Genomic DNA, 18831 nt, shown 5'->3' with positions numbered 1-18831 from the left:
CAGGTTCATTTACATTCATTTACGCATGTGAATTATGTCTTAATTAAAAATAATAAAAAATCTACAGCTTGCCTTTTCTTCGATGACTTTCTTTTTCTACATAAGTGACTTGGAAACAGAAATAAAGTATTTAGAGAGCAGCAGGCTCCTTAGTAGTGCTTCTGGGCTATTGTTTACTGCTATAGCGCCAGTGCGGCCCCAGCATGTGACACGGCACTGAATTCACATTCTGAATTTTTTTCTTTTTGTATAAAACTTTAGAAACTATTTTCCTCAGGTATTTACTGGATGAAGATGCTATCTGGAAGGCAAGCAGGGGTTACAGTTGAGTATAAACGAAGCAATGTGATGGTGATAGATCCAGGCACTTGCTGAATGAAGCACACGGTTCATGGGACCTAGGAACCCTTCTACAGCGAGACCCTTACCCCTGGGTTCCTTCTCAAAGAGCTTTCGGGGTGTCAGATCAGTTAAAGAGAGATGATAATCCACATTGTCCGAGGTTAGCTACTTCTAGAGAAACCATGGTCACAGTGGCAGGCTACTGTGTTAGGGTTACAGTGGAAGGGAGTTAATAATACTGAGCCAGGGTCATAGAGGCAAATAGCTGGGGCTACTGAGCCAGGATCACAGGGGCAGGTAGCTGGAGCTACTGTCAACGGTCTGAGAAATTAAGCATGCCACTAATGTTAAGGTCATAGGAATTATAACATTCAATTTCCAATCCCCTTGAATGAAAACATTCCTAAATCCTAGATCTGTTTTATTATTTTTATGTGTCTGTGAACATGGGTGCTGGTGCCCATGGAGGCCAAGAGGGGAAGTCGGAAGGAGCTTACCTCCTCCTGCCTGGAGTGTCTAAGATATGTGGTTACGGTGACCACTGTACCACCCAGTGCTGCCCCAGAACATTCTCTCACTCCCTTTCCAGCATCTGTCTCCAGCCTTCTGGCCCAGAATCATATGTCAGACCGTAAGTGGAGCAGGAATTATCATGAAGGGCTAGCTTACTCTATCTTGGCAGAGCTAAGCTATGGACTATCCCACATCGTGTGTCCTTAAATGTATATTTGCCAAAAGAATGCCTCCTCAAACATACTTCAAAAACAAAAAACTGTCAAAAAATACTTACAAAAGGCTGAGCTCAAATTCAATTATCTAAAAACTAAGTTTATGTGACACATTTTGTTCTCAGCTAAGTGTCCCTGTATTACCTAGGAAGGAAGTGGAGCGGCACACGCCCTTTGACAGGTACACACCAGTGCAACCATCATACTGGTCTCTGTGGTCTGTGAGGACCACAGCACATTATCTGACACATGCACAAACACAAGGACAGGGGATTCAAGGCTGCACCTGAGGAGACCTAACAAAGGCTCTGACTGCCAGATCACACACTTTTAAGTAAATCGTGTTATCAGAGTATCATTTTCTAGATCGTCTGTCTCAGATTATGCCAGAAAGAAAACTGAAGTCTCTGCTCAACAGAGCAGGAAGCTGGGCAGGGAGGAGGCACTCACAGGTCTCTCTATCAGGTCGATGCAGGGCTGCAGGTCCAGGCCGAAGTCGATAAAGTTCCACTCGATGCCCTCTCGCTGGTACTCCTCCTGCTCCAGGATGAACATGGTGTGGTTGAACAGCTGCTGCAGCTTCTCGTTGGTGTAGTTGATGCACAGCTGCTCGAAGGAGTTCAGCTGAAGGTTTTGAGTCATGGGAGGAAGACAGGAATACTTAGCCATCTAGTTACCCCAAAAGCTCATTCTAAACTATTCCGTAGGCAGCACAGACACTACTAAAGCTATGACTATCCTAAGGGAGGGCTCTCTGTCTCTCACATCTGCCCCACCACCACAGCACTGTAACAAGGTAAGAGAGGGCTTGTGAGACTGACTGCTCAGTGAGTAAAGGTGCTTACAACCAGGCCTGATAAGCTGAGGCCAATCCCCAGGAGTCATGGAGTAAAAAGATAACTGAATTCTGTGTGTGCATGAGTATACAGATGCATACACACACACACACACACACAGTGTAGCAGAGAGACAGAGAGGTGGTGGTAAGAGAGGATAGCTACACCACATTACCAAACATCTCAGTGCTTACTAATGAACAATTAAGGAATAGAAATAAAGAATAAATGAAATACAAAGCGAGGAGAGGAAGAGCAACGTCAGGACCTGGAGAGGGAAGAGGCTCAGGGTATCCTGGTGAGCTTGTGGGCCTGTGAGCTGCAGGGAGCTACAAGGAGCTACAGGCTGCACCTGCCTGTGTTCCATTCTCTTCACGGAGGCAGCAGGCTCCACAGTGATGTAAAGGATGGACCTAGGAATCAGCTTAGGAATTGTTGCTGGGAGCACAGTCTGAGCTGACACACAGTGCTCTTAATGAATGCAAGGCTCCTACTCCTGTTTCTATGGGGTCCTTCTTGCATCAGCTGCCTGACCTTAGCCGATGTCAAATGTGACACTGCTCTGTTGTGACAAGTGAATCTGAGCATCCTTCATTCATTGCTGCCATTGCCCTCATTTGTCTGTGAATGCTGTCCCCCGACACCCTTGTCCTATTGTTCTGCTTAGTAGATAGATTAATTTAGACATGTAATTTTCTTAATTTATTCACCTATAAGTACAACCCATATTCTATTTCCATGCTGTTCACACAAGTAGCATGAACCCATAAATAACCTCTTTCATTATAACACGTGGCATTAAGTAAGAGAGGTTCAATTGCTCTCCATAGAATAAATAGATTTATGGTCTGTAAAGGCTACTCAGTATCCCACAGCCCATGACCCTGGTTTGCTGTTTAGAATGAGGTCACTGCCCCACAGGAGGGCACACTGCTTGCCTTCCAACGCTGTATATTAGTTACTAAGTCAAATATACTGAATTCCAGTAGTGGCAAGAGCCAATTTCTGACATCCATTATATAACCTTCTAGTGCCAATGGCAAAAGGTTGCAAGGTAAGAAATTAAGGAATAACATCTAGTGAGAGGACCCAGATGCTTTCTAGTAGTGCTTCCTTTGGGAATGTGGCCTTTCTGATAAATGCTACCTGACCAACCCTAGAATGTAAATTCTTATTAACTAACATTAATTATACCTTTTAAAGTACAGAAAACAAATAGTAAGCTTCCTATAGATATGAATTTTTGGTTTTGTTAGCTGCTGTGTCTATCATAATGTCTAGGCACTCCCAAGAGATACAGTGTCTGTTGAATGAGCAATTCCACGTGGCTTTGTTGGTATTTAAGTTATTGGCACTATAAAGATGTGGTTTAGCTTTAAGTAGACGTTAGGAAAAAAGACACACTGAAACATAGCATGCTGGTCCTGTGCAAGGCCAGCAAGTGTAAGTGCGGAGCTATCTCTCCAGCCCCCATGCTTGCAGTTCTTTCTTTCTTTCTTTTCTAGACAGGGTTTCTCTGTGTAGCCCTGGCTGTCCTGGAACTCACTCTGTAGACCAGTCTGGCCTCAGAAATCCGCCTGCCTCTGCCTCCTGAGTGCTGGGATTAAAGGCGTGTGCCACCACTGCCCAGTCTAGTGCTTTTATTTTTAATGAATATACTCAACCTGTAAGCATCAGTGCTGCAATATGCAGCCCCCATAAAGCCAACAAGCACATGGGTCTAGCTCTAACTCTGTGATGAAGGAATGCTCGCATGTGACAAGTCTATACCCTGCAGTACCTCATATACATCATTTCTGGTGGTGAAACCAGAAGTCAGATGTCCTGCACAGGCTCTTCCATGACCATTTTTATGTGTTTCTTCTGATTCGGTTGTGGCTATAAATGGGGGCCTTTTCTTTCATTGTATCTTCTATTTACAGAGTTGGAAAGGTGACAGTTCTTGGTGTAATGGTGCAAACTGAGTGGAGAAAGATGCTTTCCACAGTGATCCAGTTTGGACGAGGCTGGACTTAAGCATTTTACAGCAGGACAATTCAATGCTCTCGGCCGTGGCAAAACTGACCCACTGGCCATAGCAGCAGCATTTGATCTAACACTCACGATGTCTATAGAACTTGTCAGAGAAGATACCACACAACTTCGGGGATCCTACAGATCCAGGATTTGGATCTGTATTTATAAAAAAATGTATTTTTTGAGCTGAAAATTTTATCTAGTTCTCTGAAAATTGACAGTAGATGTGCAAAGTATTAACCCATCACCACAGTCTTTGGCTGTGACTTCAAGGGATACATCTGACATCCTGTCATATGCGCCTGTCAAACTGCTCTCCCTAGACCCACTGAGACCCACAGAGGATGCTCTGGCCCATTACTCTCTACTCCAACTTCAACATCTCTGTCCCCCTCCACCTTTGGTCAACCATGAATTTCTAGCAACTTTGATTTGTTAGCAAAGGTTGATTTCTAGCAATCTAACCTTTGATAAATACTCTCTTATAAAGCACTGGAGTCTCTATCCAGAAAGAAAAGCTCTCTGAGCTGACAGCTTCTTGTCCTTTAAGAATGTCTAACTGCAGAACACTCACCTAACAATCTCTTGCACTCTCTCACTGCTATGGACAAATCTGTGAACTGAGTGGCTATTTGCTGTCTATTGTTTGACTCTAATCGAAGAGCAAGAAATGTACCTGCTCTGACTGCCTGGCACTGAACTGTGTGAATGAACCTTAACATCTGTTAAAAGAATCAACAACAGCAAAATAGCAAAGAGGAGAGAGTTGAGGAATACCTCAAAAATTTCAAAACCAGCAATATCCAGGATCCCAATGAAGGAAGCTCCCTGGCGTTTGGTCCTATCCAGCGCTTTATTGATGCGGTGAACGAGCCAGCGAAACAACCGCTCATAGGTAGCTTTTGCCAATGCTTCCACTGCAAAATCAGCCTGTAATTAGATAACATCAACCTTTTATTCAGGAAGCGGTCTCAACAAGATATTAGTAGCTGTACTATGGAGTTCAATGCTATACAGACCTCAGTCACCGCTTAATTACAGCTCAGTGTTAGATATCAATAGAGCCATTAGGATACTTAATGAGAATGTAGTTAATCACTTCAGGGCTGGGCAAAGCCCTCCCCCTGGCCTTAGAGCCTGGGGCAACTGCCATCTGTCTCATCGGTCTGCTTTCTTGGCAGTGTGCCCCTGGAGAGAAAAAAATCACCTTCTAACCTTCTTAATCAAAGCTATTAATATCCTTAAAGCCATTACAACCAAACAGCATGCATGAGCCCTCTGCACTTGCTGCTCTTCCACCCAGTAAGAAGACAGTAAAGTGATAGCCCTTGTCTTGTTGGCTGCATGAAACACAAGATTTGTCTGTCATATTATTTATCAGCCAGGGGACACCTGGAGAAAACATTTCACATTTACTTACAAAAATCAACTTAAAATTCCTTAAAGGAAAAAAAAAAACTACAGAAAAAAAACCAAAACAAGACAAAAAACTTCATCGGTTTCAAGACAGTTCTGTGTCTCTTACTAGCTCGGTGTGGTACACGTCAGGCAGGGTTCCTGACCACAGTTTATCATTGGGCGCCTTGGTAAGTAAGAAGCGCCACCGCTGGACTCACCTGCTCTTTGGTCTGGGCTTTCTGTACGTAATCCCGGCCAACCTTGATCCTGGGCGTGAGGATAGCCCGAGTGAACTCCATCACATTCATCCCGAGCAGGTGGCAGAGCTTCTGTGCGACTGAAGTGGAAAAGTTTCCTAAATGCTTGATCTCTACTTGCATCCAAGCATGGCATTAAAGCCATGGAAAGCTTTGTCTTCGCGTGAGCTAAAACGTCACATCAGGTGTTAACAATACATCGGTGAGACAGGAGGCCTTTGCCCCCCTGGCCTTCTAGAAGAGTGACCTCCTTGTCTATTTTTGGGTTACCTCAAGATCCAAACTGTACCATAACATGCCTTACCTTAAACCTTAAATCACTCCGAATTTAAATCACTCAAGGATGTGAGCAGGTAGAAGGAACACGGTGGACGGAGTCCTTCTGCTAACCTAACACGTGACTGCATGGTACACAAAAGGGCCCTCGTGGTCAAAAGCTCTAGGGAGATGAACTACTCCATGGTCAAGAAATGCTGCCCATGACCTAGATATGATGGTGCATGCCTTTAATCCTAGCAGAGGCAAATGGATGTTTGGGAGTTTCAAGCCTGCCTGATCTATATAGTGAGTTCTAGAACAGGGAGGGCTATGCAGAGAAACCCTTCTTGAAAAATAAAACAGGAAATAGTGAGCATGATACAGGAGGAAAGCCAGTCAGTCCCTCAGGAGTCACACAGAAATAAACACTAAGGGACCTCAAGTGGGTTACCAAAAAGGGCTATTTTGGGGGGCAGTGTTTTGGGTACATGTGTGCACATGCACATGAAGCTACAGGGCAGGGCACCCCTGGATGCTGTGACTCAGGTGGCATCCACCTTACTTCTGAGATAGACAAAGCTGGGCTGGCTAGACAGGGAGCCTCAGGGACCTGCCAGTGCCCGCCTTGCTTAATTACAAGGATGTGACCCCAACCTGACTTTTATGTAGGTTTTGGGATAAAACTCAGGTCTCCGTGCTTGTATAACAGCACTTTACCATATGAGCATCTTCCTACCCCAAAGGACTATCTCACCGGTGGGAGATGAGACTTTATTATGTCAGCACTCACTGACTATAGTTCACCTCGATACACCAGTGAGACCTTGGAGGCAATAAGAGGTTCCTTATGTCCCTTCAGAAACAATCTGTCAGCTTCCAATACCTGCAACCACATCCCTTTATTCTTGACTAATGTTTAAATTCATTTTTAACATTTAGAGACAGAAGAATTTCACATAAAAAAAAAATCTAGATTTCCAATGAGTCCGCACGCAGTGCATCTCGTCATCAGGAGGCTGAGGTGGAAGATGCAAGAGTCTGAGGCCACATGAAGTACAGTGAGAGGCCACACCTCAACCCCCAGCCTAAAGGGGAAAGGTAAAAAGCGGTGCTCATCAGCTCACCTGTGTTCTCCGGCATGGAGGCTTGGTCAGTGTTTCTCTCCTTTTTGAAAGAGATGTTTCCAAACTGCAGCACTGAAGATACGACTTTAAGCATTGCTTTATATGGATAAAAAAGAAAAGAAAAGAAGATTAAAATGTAGCAGAGACACAGTCTAACCTATCTGGTGCCGTAGCTGGCTCCACGAAACTCTCTGGCAACTCTCCGGGGCTTCTCATTAGCGCCCCAGTTTATCTAACGTGGGTTCTAAGAATGAAGGGCAGGAGGCAGGACACACGTACAGAGGATCTCTTCGTGAGAGAAGCCCATGATGTGCATGGCTTCCATGGTCTCCTGGAAGTTATCCTTGTCTTGCTGTCCAGGAATAGGAATATAGCCATTGGAGAGGAATCTGTAGTTGTTGAAACCTTCCAGGAGTAAGTCGGCTAAAAGGAAAGACAACGACATCAATTTAACAACAACAGACTGAAATACCTGCCTATACACACTGACAACTCAGAGGGGGCTTGCCGCCTGCCCATCACTGGCACGTTTCCCTGCTAACACATGTAATGCATAAACATACAGTGTTTTCCAGTATGTTCCAAATGATGAAAAAAAAAAGATATTCACACTTCTGCAGGTTTTTGTTTTGTTTTGGCATAGTAATTTGTACAATTTTCTATTTGAAACAGGGTGGCAGAGAAACAAGCAAAAATTCCAGATTTATATATTTGCACCATCATTAAGTTTTGAAACTCATTCTGTATTTTTATCTTAGCAGGTAGTTTACAGCAAATCTTTTTCGGGGTCTACAGCAACACTGCCATGAACCTAAGACCTGGATGCAGAAGGCCAGGACACCTGAGCCCTGTATGGCCCTGAAATACCTCCTGCAGGCCAGCCGTGACGGCAGGGACTGAGCCAAGAACCTTGTGCACACCACGTACATGCCCTACCAGAGGCAACCCAGCCCCCCCTCCCCCCCAAGCTGGTTTTCTCAGCGGTTATCTTGCTTTCAGAGATAGGAAACATGTCATATCATGACAGGGAGCTAAGTGACACCACCAGTAGCTACTCAGACCTTGGGGCCATGTGGTAAGAACAACAACTTTTTTGGCGAGTTCACTCAGTGATGCTCAAGGGTGTTTCCCACTGGGACAGGATAGAGCAGGGCTCCCTGATCATGCCCCAGCCTCTGCTCTCCTCGTAACCAGCTCTCTGGCTCTTCTGCAGAGGATCCCCAAGGATCACTCCTCTCCCCAGTTTAACTATGTCACATCACACCTCTACTGGGAAGGGTTTGCTTCCCCCAACACCTTTTTTCAACACTTTCAAAATCTTCTGATTAGCTCTAATTGCAGACTCATTACCTGTCTTTGAGTGGTCTCCTTAGCAATGCTGTGTGTGGCTGAGTATTCACTGCTTGCAGGTTTCCCTATGTAATTTCTCGTTCCATGTACTCAGTGCTCTAGGTAAGAAACGTCTGACTGCACTGTGCTCCTGTTGTAAAGCTACGTATTTTATGTCTCTATATAAATATAAGCACACACACTGAGTTTAGGACTCAAGACAAAAATTGTCATCTCGTGCCTTAATATATCTGAGTCAGCAAAATTTTTGCTCACTGGGGAGCCCCTGGCTGGCCTGGAACTCACTATGTAAACCAGACTGGCCTTAAGCTCCAGAGGATCACCTGCCTCTGCTTCCTGAATGCTGAGGTTAGACCATGCTTGGCTTTAATTTCTTTTTTTCAAATTAAATATATTTATTTGAAGAACTTTACTTTCCACTCTGCCCAGTCCTAAGCTTCCAGTCCTCGTGATTCTCCTCGGTTAATAATCACCCGCTACTGCTCATTCTAGTACTGTGCAAATACAGTCTCTGCTTAGTTGTCAATCTGGGAATAAGAGCTTCTATTCTAGTCTATACTTTATTAATTTATTCTTTTTTATTCCATTATAAATGTTACGACAGAATCTTACAAAGATAGCTTTTCATTTAATTTAAGACAAGGTCTCCTTATGTATCCCTAGCTGTCCTGAACTCTCTATGTAGACCATAGACCAGGCTGGCCTTGAACTCACAAAGATCTGCTGGGCTTTGCCTTCCAACTGCTGGAATTAAAAACTCACACACCTGCCTCTTAAGTTCAATGATCCAAAAGACAACTGAATATGGAAGACTAAGAACCCCAGTACTTACATTTCAGGTGTTCCCCTGCTCCAGAGAGCAACTGATAAAAGATATGAAATGTACGCTCATCTTTAGCTTGACGAACAGCACGAGACTTTTCCAGAAGGTCTGAGCAGAGAAGGTTAAGGATGTAGTAACTAAGAGGGAGCCCTTCTATAACGTCTACACACAACTTTCTTGGATACACACACACACACACACACACACACACACCACACACCACACACTTCCCTCGGGTCACTCTATTCAACGACATTTCCTAGGATTATTTTATGTATCTGACATGTCCTGTCTTTGCTCTAACTTTATTAACATAAGATGAAAATACTTTAACTCTGGAATTCCATAGAGTTGTCTCACTGAGTAGAGGCACATCCTGGGACCACAAGAATACAGTAAACAGTGGACAAACAACCCCAGCTGTCCAGTCCTACACCATGGGGAAATGGGTGATGCGGGGGTGGTGGTGGTGGTGGTGGTGGTGGTGGTGGTAGTGGTGGGTCGGCCTCTCCACACTCAGGCCTACAGGTCTGTGGCTTGTTTAAAGATTTGTTGTTTATTCTTATGAATATCATAGGGGCCTGTGCGAGTTTATGAGCACTGTGTGCATGCAGTGCACACAGAGGACAGGGCACTGCACTGGACCCCTGGAAATGGAGTTACATGCAGTTGTGAGTTGTCTGACACAGATGCTACAATCAAACCAGTGCCCCCTGCAAAAGCAGTGTGAGCTGTGAAGGGCTGAGCCAGCTTTCCAACCTCAGTGGCCTGCTTTTGAAAACAATAAGAAAAATATCCATACCATTTTGGAGCTAATAACCAGTGACCGAAAGTACCTCCATGTGTCACAATGCTGCCAAGTTCTCACACCAGGTGGGCCATCACAGATGGCTACGTATGGCTGCAGGAAAATGAAGCCACTGTTTTGGACTCAACTCTGGAAAAGGATACATGTTTCAATGTTGGCCCCAACAATATAGCCAGTTACATCAAAGTTGATCCGGATAAACTTGCCCTGAGAGTAAAGAGAGAAAAGCAGAGAGGATTAATGTCACAGAGGACTTGAGCACTTTTGGAAGTCAGTCCTAGTTCTGCTTCCTAGCCCATGCTCTCAGAAATAAGACTCAGAGCCAACATACATTTACAAACACTTTGGCTATGTAGCTAGGCTCTTCTCTGACAAAAAAACCAAAGCTTAAGATAACCCATTTATTTTAACCTACATTCTGCCATGTGACTGGTTACCTGTGCTCAGGTACCACAGGTCCATCTCCTCACATCTCCCCAGAGCAATCTCCACATGCCTAGCTCTATCCCAGAAATCTTTCTCCTTCCAGATGTCCCACCTTCTATTTCAAGGCTAAGCCATAGGCCATAGGCTTTTTAATTGACAGGGGATACATCTATATATTACATAAGATGTTCTTTCTACAGAGCACTATAGTAAAACAAGATAAGATGCCCCATTTCAAAGACAAAGAGAAGCCTCATCAGTATAATAAAGGAACAATAGGTTAGACTGAGCATAGACTCAGTCCTAGACTGAGCCGCAATAAAGCTAGAAACTGACAAGATGGATCAAGAGGCACTTAGTGCTCAGAAGGCCTGAGTTTGCTTCCAATCACCCACATCAGGCTTACAACCACCCGTAACACTGTTTTCAGGGCCCGGCAGCCTCCTCTAGCTTCCCCAGGGACCCAAGCCCATGGCACACACTTGCACAAATGTGTACATGCATATAGTATAAAGGACTAACCCAGCCAGTAGAACTTGAAAGCTTTTTCTAAGTAGTCTGGGGGCAGGAGGCGTCTCAGAGGAACGCCACGGCTAGACTTCAAATGTTAGGTTTGAAGTTTTGAATAGTAGAGACCAATTTGCAGGAAAATAGAAATAAATCCATTAAAAAGCAGAGCGTAAAGGAAGAATAGACTACTCAAAAAGGGACAAGGCAGAATACTTCCTTCTAAAATGCCAGTTTTATAAATACTAAGCCACTTGACTCTCTTATGTACCCTTGGGAGAGAAAAGGCTGAGGTAAGGCTCAGGGACAGAATGTTGGCTAAAGCAAGCACAAGCTGGGTTTGCGTCCCAGCATTCCCGCCACAGACAGACAGACAAAAACATTCTGAGAAAGAGAAAACAGTGATTATTTCATAATTCTTTGATAGTTATTATTACTCTGAGTACCCAAACTGGTAAAGACAGCTTAAACAAGAAAGGTGAGACAAAGATAAATCGGATTGTAGCTTCCTATACTTAGAAGATATAAAAGGCCAAATCAAAAACTTCCTAAAACAGGACCATGAACAATGACTGAGAAGGGCTGTTCTGGAACTGTTACGATTCATTGCCACTGCTAGGTAAGAACACTGCTAGTATTCATCAGCAAGGTCTTAGCAGCCATCCTCTGAGGGAGCTGCTTCTAAAACTGACGAATGGAAAGGACTTTGATTAGCTGCTGCATGAGTCACACATATACGAATCATATACATGCAGTTGCCTTTGGCATCTGTTCACTTGCAAACCTTATCACATATATACAAATGCATACAAGATGAAACTTCTGGTGTACTCAATTATGTTCCTTGAATGTTAAAAGCTGGCCATAAAAAAGGTCTCTCTAGTCCAATACGTTTTACATATTGAGAATCAACAGGCTGTGGTGGTTTGAATGAGACTAGCCCCATGCGCTAATATTTGAATGTTTAGTCCATGTTGGTGAACTTTTTAGGAAGAAGCTTTTTCTATCTCTGCTTCCAACTTGAGATCAAACTTGCCTGCTTGCTGTCTCACTCCCCACAACGAGACCACTATCATGTACTAACCCTGTGAAACTGTAAACAAGAAAGTTAAATACTTTCTTGTATGAGCTGCCTTGGTCATGGTGTTTCCTCACGGTAACAGAAGAGTAACTAAGACATAGGCCAACTTAAGATGATGCAGGGGTTACTACCGTAGTCTTGCAGGTAACCTCGGCTTCTAAAAGTTATTACTTATTTGTTTATGTATGTGCCTACATGGGTTTATGTGCTTCACATGTGTGGCAGAGTCCACAGAGACCAGTAGAAGCTGTTAGATCCCCAGGAACTGGAGTTGCAGGCCATTGTGAGCCACCTGATGTAGGTGCTGGGAACCAAACTCAGGTCTTCTGGAAGAATAGCAAGTGCTCTAACCATTGAACTACCTTCCCAGCTCCCAGGCCTATTATTCTTATCATTTTAAACTTTGAGGGTAAGGTGCTGGGGCTTGAACATGCTAGGCAAGTATGCATCAACTGGACCACATCCCTAATTGTTACTTTAACCTTTTCAGCATAGCTGGTAACACACATAAACAATGATCGATTCCTGGGATGATGGAACAGCGCCGTGTTTACACAGAATGAAAATAAGATCACTAATACTTCATCTGTTCCTAAGATCTAGGAAATGGTCCAAAGGATCCATATGGTGATTACAAGACAGTGCATTTTATTCCATTTTAAAGATAAGTTTATTTTGTCTTTGTTCCTGGGAAGGATGCCTCCCCTCCCTAAGAAAGAATAAAGTTAAACCATTACTCCATATGGAGAGTTAACTGTTGGGGGTGGGGGGAACCCTCAGAAACTAAAATTGGGTCCTGATGTTATAAAAGCGGGTTAAAATTCCCCATAAATTTTAAACAGCTGTTCCATCCATACAATAGCTCACTGAGTTAATTAAGAGCTGCTATTTTAAGAGACAGTAAGTAGTCAAAAGACGGTGTTCTTATTCCGAGGCTACAAAGCACGCATTGGCAGAACTGCCCAAGCACACAGCTCTCAAGTCTCTTATCTCAACACCGCAGGAAGGTTCATCAAAACCATCGATGCCACCTGATGCCAACTTAAAACAGTCCCCTCACAAATCTCATTATACCCAGTGACACTGCCTTACAGCTTCAGCTACATGTCTAACTTCTTCACTGGGTGTGCATGCAACCGCACACTGCTTAAGTAGAACTGCCACAAGAATTAGCCACACCAGGCTGGGTATGTACCCGAAGGAAATCAAGTCGGCATAGGAGGAACACCTTTATAGCAGGAGTAGTCACAAGGTCAAGTCTGGAGTCAGCCTAGGTGCCTGCCAACAGATGGACACATATAACACAAGCTGTGTGCCATTTTCAGGACAACTGTGGATGGAACTGGAGGGTAAAAGTGAGAGAGCTTGACCCAGACGAGGAAATGCATGCCCGGGGAAAGAGAACAGAGGCCAAAGAGAAATGGGAAAAAACACAGGTTTCAGCTTTCATAATTGCTAACCTCTGAGGGGATGTTCTAAAATAATTTAGCTATGTGGCTACCTTCTTGGACAACACTGGGGTTCTCAGCATGGAGTGCTCCAGACCCCACATCAGTTCCTAGCTCAGGCCTTTGCATAACCAGGCCCACAGTCACTATGGCCATCACAGTGGGGCTAGATCCTTAGAGTAAATAACAAGGGTCAGAGACGGGCTCCAGCAAGGCCCGGATGCAGAAGTTAAGGAAGGGAAGGGAGAGGGATGCTTTTCCTATATCCTCCTCAAAGAAACGAGCATTTCTAAAATTAGAGCATGCAAAGGTATAGAATTGGTTCTACCTCAAAAACAAAAATATTTTATAAAGTTGAAATTTTATCCACTCCTAAGCCAAATGGCATTTATACACAGATATTTGACAAGATGGCGCTAAAGACTCTGATAACAAGATTAAGTGAAATTTCAAAACTCAAACGTTTTACTGAATATGCTCAAATAAACCCAAAACTTAAATTTACTAAATTTCACTGTTAAACCTTTAACACTGTAAAGAGGGGACAGAATCTGTAAGTTGGAAAGCATTCTACACACACACACACTCATTCATTCATTCCAAATAAATGTTTCTAGTGAAACACAAATCCAGACTAAACTGAGAAAAAAAAAGAGTCGGTCCTCTATCTCATTTAAATATTATATGAAGAAACTCATGCTAAATAATACCCTCTCCACATTTGATCTCCATGAAGTTAAGATTATGGGGACTCAGAGCAGTCAACTAGAATCTCACCAATAAAAAAGCAAGGGAAAAGGCCACAAATATGACCAAACACTTTACAGTAGTCATAGCTACAGGGCACCCTGGACAACATTCACAGCTGTCCCTGGCTTCACATAACCTGTTGGAAATGCCTGCTCACTAACACCGAAACTACACCCCAGACTTAAAATACAATTCTCTTAGGAATTTCATTTTAACAAGACAACCTGGATATTGCCTGTTTCAATTCTATAGTGAAAATTCACTATCTTATTTAGTTAATATTTGTTCTGAATTGACAAGCTTTTCAGGGAAGTTTTCTGGAAGGAAGGGCTATCAAGGCGTCTGCAGCAGTTCAGCTGAATGAGTTACTGGTTAGCGGCTACTACACAGGAAAAGCAGGTTTGTTTTATACTCTACGGTTATTTCCCCCTTCCTAGTTTGGCACCTAACACAACGATGTCTGAGCCCTGCTTTACTTTAAATACTTGAGCAACGACCGTAATATATATGTATTCCGTTTTAAATCTCTGCTCTGGAGGCAGCCGTTTTCCTTAAATAAGGAAGGTCATGTGAGTAGTAGTGGCTGGGGTTAATGCAAAGGCTGGGTGGCCACCACAAATGTTTCAATTATCCTAATCTCTAAACCACTCCAGAGGCTTTGCTGCTATTCAAATGAGTTTGCATGTGAACTAAGTGGCCTGTTACTTAACGTAATAGATATTAGAAATTACCAGGATAACAGTAGTGTTGAGATAAGGCTAGACCTGACCAGAAATGCAAACCCTCTCTACCTAGGTCTGAATACGATGTTAAGACTCTGGGCACCCAGAAGGCCTCGGGGCTAGGAGCGCTGCAGAAGGCTTGGTTCTACAAAGGTAAATGTGAACGCAGTGCTGATCTGGGAGGCTGGCTTTAGAGCACACTGTACCCCATCTCTGATACTGTCACACAAGATGCTGCTGACCTTTCACGACAGCTGTGGTCAGAGGACTTAGGGTTTCAATGTTTGTAACACATATGAGGGTGTAAACTTGTGACTTGATTCCATTATAATCTAGGAATCAAATCAGAGGGAGGCGCCGATACCTTTACCTTGCTTTAGCTACTGGAAGCTAATTATCTACCAGAGGCCACAGCAGAGCTGAACTGTTAAACTGGCTAAGGTTGGTTTAACAGTGGAATGCAATCAATAAAGAAATAAGCACTCGGGCAAATAGATTTCCGAGTGATCTGTCTGCGGCTTCAAGCCACCGTGTTAAACTAGAGTCCTGTTTCAAAGCTGCATTGTGAGAGAGCCATTGTCCATAAACTGCCTCCATCTGGGATGCATTTTGCCTCTCATAAACAGTCCTGGACTAACTGTGGATGATTGTTTTCCTAAGGGCAATGCTCTCCGAAGAATCCCTTAACACAAAGCACATGCCAGCATCTTTAGAAGAAAAGATATCTTCAGGAAATTAGCCGGCTGTATCAGATCAAAGAAATAGAACCGAAGGCTTCTAAAGCTCAGAGTCTATGGTTTCAAGTTTTCCCTGCAAACCCGTGGCCTGTACACTGTCACTGCATGAAATCTCACTGTACACACAGCTCATCTTTAGCATCAAATCACTTTCAGCATGACACCAATGCTAATCCAAGGCCTGTCCTGTCCATGGAGCCAAATGCCCCCAACATAACTCCAACCCACACTCCTAAAACTGGAACACACACACTCTTAGGGCATGCAATGCATAGTGAGCAACTGCAGGACACAGCCTGTCCCGAGAATGCTAATGTTTAAACCAAATGAAGGTGAATCCTATGGGGCAGGACTCTAGTTTGCCCAACGAGGCAGCGTCATTCCCCAGGCCTAGAGTGCAACCTGCACTTAGTATTTTGATGAAATGGACCCTGTCTCAAAAAAAAACAAAGAAAATACGTTGTAAACAGAAGTCATACTAGTGAGAAGCATTCTGCCACATCCCATAGAAATAGCAAGTTATAAAAAGGACAACTCATTACACCAAACCCAGCTTCGTTATCATACCCTTGTGGGGCCATGAAAGGCAGCCTGTTTTGGTTGAATGAGGCTTGCTCCAGAGACCCAGTAGGAAACTCTACAAGGGACGGAACAGTGAGCCACATTCCTAGAGACAGATGCCTGACACCACAGAGCCCCCAAACCCATAATTCTGTGACTATAAGTCACGCAGTGTCCCAAGCTTCTGGCATTCTGACTAGACTCCACTCCCAAGGTTACCTGACTATAGCCAGGTATGTTCCGCCCCACAGTTACCTGGCAACAGCAAGGTTGCCCAGCCCACTATAAAAGGGGCTGCTTGGCCCCTCCTCTCTCTTTTTAAGATCTCACCTTTCTTACTCTTATCTCTAGCCCTCCTCTCTCCCTCTCTTCCTCCCTCTCTTCACATGGCCATGGCCAGCCTCTCTCCCTCTTTCTATCTTCTCTCTTTCTTCCTGCCTTTCTACAATAAAGCTCTAAAACCATAGACTGTCTCTGCCCATCAAGGCCTGCCGTGCTTAAAACGATGGGATAGGCTTTCCCCTAAAGAGCCTCGTCTAACCTCCCGCCGGAAGACCTTCCTGCGCTCCAGCCATGGACTGAACCAAGGACTCTTGCCTGTGTGAGAACCACCCAGTGCCCCCTCTCTCCCTGCCCTTTCCTCCCTTCGGTCCTGGGAATGGCCTAACTGTCCCCGGGGGCCCCCATTTTGTTCTCAGCTCTTCTGTTGTCCAGCAGTGTAGTGTCTGGGATGCCCGAGACTGAGAACCTGGCCTCAGTGAGGCCCAGAGACCTCCGACTGCCCCTTGTCCACCGCCTGGCAGGCTGGGTTCTGTGGCTTCCCACAGCCAGACACCCTCGGGGAGTAGGGGGGCGCATGGAAAGCATGCGGCAGTCCGCCTGTGTCTGCCCACCCAGAGCACCGGAACTCTGGCGGGACGCCGGTTTTCTCCCACTCCCTTCATTTCCCCACGCCCGTTGCCCTGCACCCATTGATTTTCAGCACACACACCATTTGTCTTAGTTAGGGTTACCATTGCTGTGATGAAGCACCATGATCCAAGGCAATTTGGGGAGGACAGGGGTATTCGGTTTACACATCGCAAGTCACAGTTCATTGAGGGAAGCCAAAGCAGGGCCTCAAGCAGGGCAGGAACCTGGAAGCAGGAGCTGACGCAGAGGCCATGGGGTGCTGCTTACTGGCTTGCTCACCATGGTTTGCTCAACCCGCTTTCTTATAGAACCCAGGACCAGCAGCCCAGGGATGGCCACCCTCAAAGGGCTGTGCCTTCCCCCATCAATCACTAATTAAGAAAATGCCCCCCAGGCTTGTCAACAGCACAAGTAAACAGAGGCATTTTCTCAATTAGCTCCATCCTCTCAGATGACTATAGCTTCTATCAAGTTGATATAAAACTAGCCAGCACCCCACTACTTATGCCAGTCTCATAATAGAATGACTGGCAAAGATAAAGAAATACACAGAGCGTATGCAACTATGTTTCCATATAAAAACATACAAAATGAGATACAATCACTTTCATATGTGGCTACCAGAAGTATCATTACATCTATTAACTAGCCTTTCTTAACATCTAAAAAGGAAAAAAACAAAACAAAACAAAACAAAACAACTCATTAGCTTAAGTCAGGAGACATTTCATGAGAAATCTGAAGAAGCCCAAGCTTTTGGGCTTTTCAACTTACAAAGCGAGATGAGTTATCATTTTTCACAGTCTTCGCATTTCCAAAGGATTCCAGAATTGGATTTGCTTGTAAAAGCTGCCGTTCAAGTTCCCCCTAAAAGACATCACACATACACATAGACACACACACACATAAATAAAAACAGATGTATGTTAATCTCCTGTCTTTACTTCGTACTTGGGGTGGAAAAGTCCTACAAACTCCCCCACCTCCTGACACTTTCGCCCTGCTGCCATCAGTGACACTGCTGGCTCCTATGCCTGCTGTGACAATGGGTTCCACTGAAAGAAAAAAATATCAGCATCCAGAAAAGGGTCGGGAGAAGAAAATGTCATGCTGGACAGATAACTTTTTTTTTATTAGATATTTTCTTCATTTACATTTCAAATGCTATCCCTAAAGCTCCCTATACCCTCCCCCCACCCTGCTCCCCAACCCACCCACTCCTGCTTCCTGGCCCTGGCATTCTCTTGTATTGAGGCATATGATCTTCGCAATACCAAGGGCCTCTCCTCCCACCGATGGCCATCTAGGCCATCCTCTGCTACATATGCAACTAAAGACACAGCTCTGGGGGGTACTGGTTAGTTCATATTGTTGTTCCTCCTATAGGGAGGTTGTTCCTCCTCCCAGGGCTCCTAATGAAGGAGCTAGAGAAAGTACCCAAGGAGCTAAAGGGGTCTGCAATCCTATAGGAGGAACAGGTAACAATTTTAACTGGGCAGAAAATTAAACATCGCAAATGGTTTCCATGAAGCGAAAGCAAGTGCAATACTTGGCTTAAGAACTTGGCCGCTCTTGTTTTGATTCTGCTTTAGAAGAAGCCTTAAGATGGCTGACTGAATAATCTCCACCACACTGCCATTCTCCTGAGAGCCTTCACACAGCATGGCCACAGTGTTGAGGCAACAGCGCCACCTCCACGTCAGAGGCTGGCAAAGACGGCAAGCAAGGCACTCACTCCACTAACAAG

The 18831-nt window shown here is 44.5% G+C and overlaps 1 protein-coding gene across 4 annotated transcripts in view; it reads right to left on the bottom strand.

Annotated features, from left to right (window-relative positions):
- Myh10 (myosin, heavy polypeptide 10, non-muscle) overlaps positions 1-18831 on the bottom strand; it is a 124712-nt gene that overhangs the window by 46734 nt on the left and 59147 nt on the right. For all 4 annotated transcript variants that reach the window (NM_175260.2, XM_006534489.3, XM_017314835.2 and 1 more), the window contains 8 exons: positions 17859-17951; positions 10084-10147; positions 9142-9240; positions 7239-7382; positions 6960-7055; positions 5539-5657; positions 4700-4852; positions 1521-1694 (listed from right to left, as the gene is read on the bottom strand). In NM_175260.2, the coding sequence (NP_780469.1) occupies positions 1521-1694; positions 4700-4852; positions 5539-5657; positions 6960-7055; positions 7239-7382; positions 9142-9240; positions 10084-10147; positions 17859-17951 (942 nt within the window). The remainder of the gene's footprint in view (positions 1-1520; positions 1695-4699; positions 4853-5538; positions 5658-6959; positions 7056-7238; positions 7383-9141; positions 9241-10083; positions 10148-17858; positions 17952-18831) is intronic.

This window comes from Mus musculus, chromosome 11, assembly GCF_000001635.26.
Source record: "Mus musculus strain C57BL/6J chromosome 11, GRCm38.p6 C57BL/6J".
NCBI classification, from domain to species: domain Eukaryota; kingdom Metazoa; phylum Chordata; class Mammalia; order Rodentia; family Muridae; genus Mus; species Mus musculus.
Note: the sequence above shows the minus strand (reverse complement) of the source record. Positions and strands in the feature narration are given on the sequence as shown.